Raw genomic sequence first — 8,325 nt, 5'->3', positions numbered from 1 at the left:
AATTTCGCATGTCACTAAAGTTGTATAAGCCTTGCTTGTTCAATATTCAATGCAAAACTTGTTTGGGTCCCTATTAAAAGGTTAATTTGTTCAACTTTGGCCCGCGGCTTTGTTCAGTTTTACATTTTGGCGCACTCTGTATTTGAGTTTGACACCCCTGTCTTATATTATAAGCCATTCTAAATAAATGTGTTCTTTTTTAAATGTATTATGGTTGAGAAATTGCAACCAATAGGAGTAAAGTGCGACGTGTGACGTCACAAAAGGGGCGGGTCCGAAGACGTCTGCTTGGTAGTACCCAGCCTGGACTGTTTTGTGCGGATGTTGGACACAGCGGCTGCCAGCCCGAGAGACGGTGCAGGCGGCCAAAGGTGGACGACACTCGAACGGGAAATCAACATTAAATGATTTAGAAGTGTTGATATACACGCGGAATCACGAGGACTTAACGTTAGCGGCCAAGCGGAGGCGAGGTGGAAGCAGGACAGCCGAGGAAGGGACTGAGCCACAGGTAGGACGCTGTCGGCTGGAGACCTCGAAGTGCAGGCGGGTCATGAAGATTGTTTTTTTAGTCTCGGAACCCAGCCACCAGCAATAGAACCGAATCAAGCAGAACCCGAGAAGACTTTAAGACCCTGGTCCACCCGACGGGGCTTCTGGTCCCAGGAAGAGTCACCATGTCCCGGAGGAAGCAGAGCAAACCCCGGCAGATAAAGCGTAAGTCATGTTTCTTCTTTATGGAGTCAAAAGTTATATGTGCAGATCGCACTTCATCCTTTAAAAAAAAAAGTTCACAAGTCGGACAAAGTCCAACTATAACGCGTGACGTTTTCTACAGTAGCATACGTTTATTGCACTTTTTTTTTTTTTTTTTTTACGAGATGATATATCAGCCTAAAGACACAACCTGGTAATCTGTCACAGATGTCTAATATTTATCTGCGGACTTTTTCTAATAAGTTGCTTTAGCGCCACTCCCTTAGTCTTTCAGCCAAGGTTAAAGAAAACAAAACAAAAATTCTCATCAAAAGACTTGCGTGTCCATTCCATTGGCAGCTGAAACTGTAGCCGAGACTTCCTGTTTAATTCTGTTGTGAACGTCAGTGTTCTCTGAGAAAGCAGATGTGAACAAAGATAAAAGCTGCGATCCGATGTGAGCCTTGATAAAGATTAAAATTGGATCTTTTTATATTTGTTTTCTTTCTGAGGCCAAGGCTGCTGGTGCATTCTCTTCTGGCTTTTCACTTGTCTTTGTTTTCCCAGAGATGGGGCATCAGATTGGCTGATAGTTCCTCCTGATAGCTACTTACAAGTAAATATTTTAGTACATTTATCTATTTAACCCAGTAAAGAATATTAGAGTTGGATTGCTTTCTGTATCCCTAGTGCCTTCTATTTGAATGATTAAAAAGTAACATTTAGCCTTTAAAGGCCTACTGAAACCCACTACTACCGACCACGCAGTCTGATAGTTTATATATCAATGATGAAATCTTAACATTGCAACACATGCCAATACGGCCGGGTTAGCTTACTAAAGTGTAATTCTAAATTTCGCACAAATATCCTGCTGAAAACGTCTCGGTATGATGACGACTGCGTGTGACGTCACGGATTGTAGAGGACATTTTGGGACAGCATGGTGGCCAGCTATTAAGTCGTCTGTTTTCATCGCAAAATTCCACAGTATTCTGGACATCTGTGTTGGTGAATCTTTTGCAATTTGTTCAATGAACAATGGGAACAGCAAAGAAGAAAGCTGTAGGTGGGAAGCGGTGTATTGCGGCAGGTGTTGTGCCGGATAACGCACCCCGCCGTAGAATGCACCCCTTGACTGTTGTGCCGGATAACACAGCCGGTGTTTCATTGTTTACATTCCCGGAAGATGACAGTCAAGCTTTACCATTGGCCTGTGGAGAACTGGGACAACAGAGACTCTTACCAGGAGGACTTTGAGTTGGATGCGCAGACGCGGTACCGTGAGTACGCATGCGGCTGCGGCTTCCAAACATTTGATCGCTTGCCCATACATGCATGCCGCTATGTGGTTGTCATGTACGTAACTTTGGGGACTTTGGGGAAATATATGTGCTGTATGAACTTTGGGGAGGTGAACGGTACTTTGGGCTGTGGGATTGAGTGTGTTGTGCAGGTGTTTGAGTTGTATTGGCGGGTTTTTCTGGACGGGAGGGGGGAGGTGTTTGTTATGCGGGATTAATTTGAGGCATATTAAATATAAGCCTGGTTGTATTGTGGCTAATAGAGTATATATATGTCTAGTGTTTATTTACTGTTTTAGTCATTCCCAGCTGAATATCAGGTCCCACCCGCCTCTCACAGCATCTTCCCTATCTGAATCGCTCCCACTGCCCTCTAGTCCTTCACTCTCACTTTCCTCATCCACCAATCTTTCATCCTCGCTCAAATTAATGGGGAAATCGTAGCTTTCTCGGTCCGAATCGCTCTCGCTGCTGGTGGCCATGATTGTAAACAATGTGCAGATGTGAGAAGCTCCACAACCTGTGACGTCACGCTACTCGTCTGCTACTTCCGGTACAGGCAAGGCTTTTTTATCAGCGACCAAAAATTGCGAACTTTATCGTCGATGTTCTCTACTAAATCCTTTCAGCAAAAATATGGCAATATTGCGAAATGATCAAGTATGACACATAGAATGGACCTGCTATCCCCGTTTAAATAAGAAAATCGCATTTCAGTAGGCCTTTAAGAAACTATGCACAATCTTTCACCAGCACATCAATTTATTAGAACGTGTAAGCCAGTGTTTTTCATAACCTGACTCTCGCCAGATCCTTGTAGTTCACACAAATATCTGGGCTCGAAGACATTGCAAACTCTTTCAAGATTGCAAAAAATAATGAACCAATCAGGATCGCCGGGCAGGATTTCATAGATGTGACGTAGCGCCGAAGCGACTGTTTGATTCAAACAACAAGGGCGGCACGCAGAGAGGCGTCGTGTGCTGACATTGATTCTGCTATTGCAACTGTTTTGCGACATCGATCGTCTACTGACATTGCTGCATTCTTTCAGTAAAAGTTCTCTAACTTTTTGCTCTGCCGTTATCCAATGTGTCGGCTGTTCTGTTTTGGATTTCCCAGCGTTGCTCTCATCAGCGTCACGGGTTGATTTGGATGTGAGTGGTTGAAGTAGCATGTCATTCGTGATAACGGACAAGTGGTTTATCCAATCACATACAATGATTTTTTTTTTACAACAATGGCGGAACGGGGCACTTTCTGAAATACATCTCCTATTGAGAAGTCCCAAATCCTTGTGTGGAGCTCAGCAAACTACAAGGATCTGGCGAGAGTCAGGTGTGCCGTGAAATTCAGTCTGGTGTGCCGTGGGAGATTATGTAATTTCACCTAATTGGGTTAAAAATATTTTTTGCAAACCAGTAATTATAATCCGCAAATAATGTGTTGTTGTTGAGTGTCTGCGCTGTCTGGAGCTTGGCAGAGTAACCGTGTAATAATCTTTCATATCTGTAGGTGGCAGCAGGTAGCTAATTGCTTTGTAAAAAGGTATCTAACGCTTAAACCAAAAATAAACAAAAGGCGAGTGTCGCTAAGAAAATGCATTGAAGATTAGGGATGGCTGTGCAAAACGAAACTAAAACTGAACTGGCTGCAAAGTGAACAAAAACAGAATGCTGGACGACAGCAAAGACTTACAGCGTGTGGAGCAGACGGCGTCCACAAAGTACATCCATACACGACATGATAGTCAACAATGTCCACACAAAGAAGGATAGCGTCCGCACAACTTAAATAGTCTTGATTGCGGAAACAAAGCAGGTGCGAGGAATAGCGCTCAAAGGAAGACATGAAACTGCTACAGGAAAATACCAACAAAACAGGAAAAGCCACCAAAATAGGAGTGCAAGACAAGAACTAAAACACGACACACAGGAAAACACCAAAAAACTGAAAATAAGTCACGGCGTGATGTGACAGGTTGTGACAGTAGACCTACTCTGAGACAAGAACTATAGTGATGCATGGTTGGTTATGGTTTGAATTCATATCCAACAATTGCGTGAACGACTTTTTAATTGTCAGTATCGGCTGCTGAGTTTAATTGTTCTGCTGGTGGTGGGCCTCTGGATTTTTGCAATGAATAAAATGTGCCTTGGCTCAGAAAAGGTTGATAAACACTGGTGTAAGCAGTGCGGTGCAAACTATCTTTTCTCCACTAAGATTCAACTTTCCATTCAAAACAACATGGCATTATTCCTCAAACAGAACATAATGATCTGTAACATTGTGCATGAACTATGTGCAGTGAAAAACATGATCCTTGTGCCAAAAGTGTCTATCTGAGCATGTCCCATGCTTTTGGATAAGCAGCTATAAATAGCTTATATAGCTACTGGAGGACTAGACAAAGTTGAACCTTTGGGTCAGGTTGATGGAAGGAGGATCCGTTTAACCAACACTAATAATCCTTCCATCCATCCATTTTCTATCGCTTGTCCCTTTCGGGGTCTCGGGGTGGTGTTGGAGCCTATCTCAGCTGCATTCGGGCGGTAAGCGGGGTGCACTCTGGACAAGTCGCCACCTCATCACAGGGCCAACACAGATAGACAGACAACATTCACACTCACATTCACACACTAGGGCCAACTTAGTGTTGCCAATCAACCTATCCCCAGGTGCATGTCTTTGGAGGTGGGAGGAAGCTGGATTACCCGGAGCGAACCCACGCAGTCACGGGGAGAACATGCAAACTCCACACAGAAAGACCCTGAGCCTGGGGATCTAACCCAGGACCTTTGTATTGTGAGGCATCCGCTCTAACCCCTGTTCCCTTTTAGTTTCTGTTATGAAAATTGACAATGAAAATACAATCGATTGGACGAACAATCACAATATTTAATACTAGGACTTAACACGACGTTAGTTTATTTGCACAACCAGGTTTTCATAGTTATATTTAGGCATAGCAACCACAAAAGAACACAAACTAATGTGATGTATTGTCCTTTTTTAGTAAAAGGATAAAGAGCTTCAAGTTTGTCAACTGAAGTCTCTGCCATTTTGACATTTGCTCGTTTCCACTCAGTTGCTACGGAGGAGTGACATCAATAACTTACTGTTTTTACATGACCATGTAGTATACAAGTTCATTGGCGGCCTACAGACCCATCAGTTGATAAACCCTGGCCAGACTTTGTGTGTGACAATAAGACAGAGAGAGCACATGTGTGGGTCTCAGGGGTGTCATGGCCATCTTTTATCAGTGCTTCTGGTCCACCGTGCTTCCCAGTGCACCAGGCCTAGTCGAGGCTAGCCAGGCTCTCGGCCCCGTGACTCTCTTGTGGTTTGGTAGACATTTTGATAGGAAAGAGTGAGGAGTGATAAGGACTTTGTTCATCTGGGTTATGAAGGGGGTCTGACTCTAGCAGAGGTGTGGGCTGTTACCACTATATAAGTACAGTAGTACCTCAACTTACAAGCTTAAATGGTTCTGTGACGGAGCTCTTACATTTAAATACATGGATCTCAAATCAATGTCTGCTATTTAAATTAATTTAACATACAAATACAATATACTTAATAAATACAATAAAAAAAAAGAAAAAAACTAAATTGTATAAAAGCAAACAGTATCAATAATAATAATAATATCAATAATAGTTGTTTAATGTTTTAATTTAAAAAATTTATCATAAAAACATTTCTAAATCGATTCTCAAAAAATATGAATCGATTTAGAATTGGATTAAATAAAAATCAGGATTTGGATGTGAATTTATTTTTTTGAGCACCCCTATTTCCAATAGATGGGATTGTGAGTCTAAATAATTGTTCTGTACTATACAGGTATATACAGTACAGGCCAAAAGTTTAGACACACTTTCTCCTCATTCAATGCGTTTTCTTTATTTTCATGACTATTTACATTGTAGATTGTCACTGAAGGTATCAAAAGTATGAATGAACACATGTAGAGTTATGTACTTAACAAAAAAAGGTGACATAACTGAAAACATGTTTTATATTCTAGTTTCTTCAAAATAGCCACCCTTTGCTCTGATTACTGCTTTGCATACTCTTGGCATTCTCTCGATGAGCTTCAAGCACACCTGTGATGTGAAAACCAAATCAGGTGACTACCTCGTGAAGCTTAACGAGAGAATGCCAAGAGTGTGCAAAAAAGTAATCAGAGCAAAGGGTGGCTATTTTGAAGAAATTGGAACAGGGGTCGGGAACGTTTTTGGCTGAGAGAGCCATGAAAGCCAAATATTTTAAAATATATTTCCATGAGAGCCATGTAATAATTTTTTGAACACTGAATACAACTAAATGCGTGCATTTTTAAGTAAGACCAACATTTTTAGAGTATTATTTTTTTTAATAACATTGTTATTCTGAAGGTAACCAACAATAAATAGAATACTTCTTACCATTAATGCGACTTTTGGTGCTGCATAGTTTTGCTGATGGCTTTGTAGTCTTTATTTTTAACATTGTGATTACAAGCGGAATTATTCATTAATTATCGTGTTAAGCAATGTCAGCTAAGATTTATCTGAGAGCCAGATGCAGTCATCAAAAGAGCCACATCTGGCTCTAGAGCCATAGGTTCCCTACCCCTGAACTAGAATATCAAACATGTTTTCAGTTATTTCACCTTTTTTGTCGAGTACATAACTCCACATGTGTTCATTCATAGTTTTGATGCCGTCATTGACAATCTACAATGTAAATAGTCATGAAAATAAAGAAAACGCATTGAATGAGAAGGTGTGTCCAAACCTTTGGCCTGTACTGTATGTGTCCTGTGATTAACTGGTGACCACTCCACCACTTAACCAAAGTCAGCTGGGATAGGCTTCAGCTCACCCGGCACCCTAATTAGGCAGTATAAATATGGAGAAGTATACCAGCGGTATGGTAAATGGATATTATAAATACATTACAATTTATTTTTACACTTGTATGGTTGTAAAGAACATAACAGTGTTTTTAAACAGCGCCTCTACAGTTAATTGGGTTCAGGCAAACTCAAGTATCATAGTTTGTTGTCCTGTGTTCACATTGCTCAGTAAGCTCAACATGTGGTGTACTCATGTGTGTTCGGTTGCACTCCAACTAGAAATGACTTTCGTCAAAGCCTCCAAACCGTCAACAATCGCCCAACAATGGTGCATTATAGGAGAACTTGTACAATCCCTAATAGTGAATTAGGTTTCAGGGATTCTAGAGGCCAATAAAGAAGAGGGTGTTTGTGAAGCAGCAAGATATTTGTCTGTGCCTTTTTTGTGCGTCATCCTCCCTTGCAGTTTGAGATCTTTCAGCCTGATAAGACTGCTCTCCTTGATGAAGAGATAGACAAGGGAAGGCGGGAGGGAGTCAGGCAGGCAGCCCATTGGATGGCTCGATCCCTATAGGCTTATATTTTGGCAGTTGAGATGGGAGACTTGATTAAACACAGCAGTGATCGTTGCTGCTGATAACAGCAAGCAGAAGAGAGAGAAATAGATGGGAGGTAGAGTAGATAGAAGGAAAGATGGAGATTGGAGGTCACATTTTAATTACATCTAGCTGTTGCATGCCATTCTTCCAGCATTCTTGCGCTGTTGTCATTAGTTTTGTTTGCGATTGGCTGGGGGTGTATCTCCAGATAACTATAGAGGAGAAAGGCAGAGCTCGGTGATAAAAGAGACGAGATGCAGAGGAGTGGACATAGTTGGGGGTGGAAGGCGGAATACAAAGCCGGTAGATGAATGTGTTGTGGTGTGTGTTTAATGGCAGTGCAGCCGGCCCCCGCCCTTCTGTTGAAGATGTTTGAGATTGATAAGGAGGCCTGCTGATGATAGATAGATAAACCGCAAACAGATCCAGAATGCTGATTGAAAGTGTGTACCTGTGTGAGAAAACCTGGTTTCTATGACATCAGTGCTGAAGCTCTGAGGTCAACGTGAATAATATGCAGCTTCCTACAGCTTAACGCAGACCTGTGTGCCTGCAGATCACAGACAAGGAAGTCTCTTTTTTTTTTTTTTGCTCTACTTGTATTTTTCTGGTAATGTCATGATTTTACAAATGAGGTCTTTAACATGTAAGTTATTTTGTGGCTTGGCTTTGTGAAAGGGACATATTACTGTCAATGCTTGGTCATGTAATTGTTTCATGGATGTGTCATTGAGAAATTAATTACTTCTTTGTCAGCAAAATGTAATTCAAGTGGTTAAGCACATCTAAATTACGCACACACACGTACAAAACAGCCTTGGTGGTGTGTTCGCACAGCCGCGCACACACACACACACACACACATACAAGTCAGCCTTGG

The 8,325-nt window shown here is 41.7% G+C and overlaps 1 protein-coding gene across 2 annotated transcripts in view; it reads left to right on the top strand.

Moving 5' to 3' along the window:
• The first annotated feature begins 303 nt into the window (after positions 1-303).
• zfpm1 (zinc finger protein, FOG family member 1) overlaps positions 304-8,325 on the top strand; it is a 247,512-nt gene continuing 239,490 nt past the window's right edge. Inside the window, exons 1-2 of one of the 2 annotated variants that reach the window (XM_061969767.2) lie at positions 304-511; positions 573-717. In XM_061969767.2, coding sequence (XP_061825751.2) covers positions 678-717 — 40 coding nt within the window. In that variant the 5' untranslated portion in view covers positions 304-511; positions 573-677. Of the gene's footprint in view, positions 718-8,325 lie in introns of both variants that reach the window. The other variant, XM_061969768.2, reaches the window with a different exon arrangement.

The sequence above is a fragment of the Nerophis lumbriciformis genome, linkage group LG10 (genome assembly GCF_033978685.3).
Source record: "Nerophis lumbriciformis linkage group LG10, RoL_Nlum_v2.1, whole genome shotgun sequence".
In the NCBI taxonomy this organism is placed as follows: Eukaryota; Metazoa; Chordata; class Actinopteri; order Syngnathiformes; family Syngnathidae; genus Nerophis; species Nerophis lumbriciformis.
Note: the sequence above shows the minus strand (reverse complement) of the source record. Positions and strands in the feature narration are given on the sequence as shown.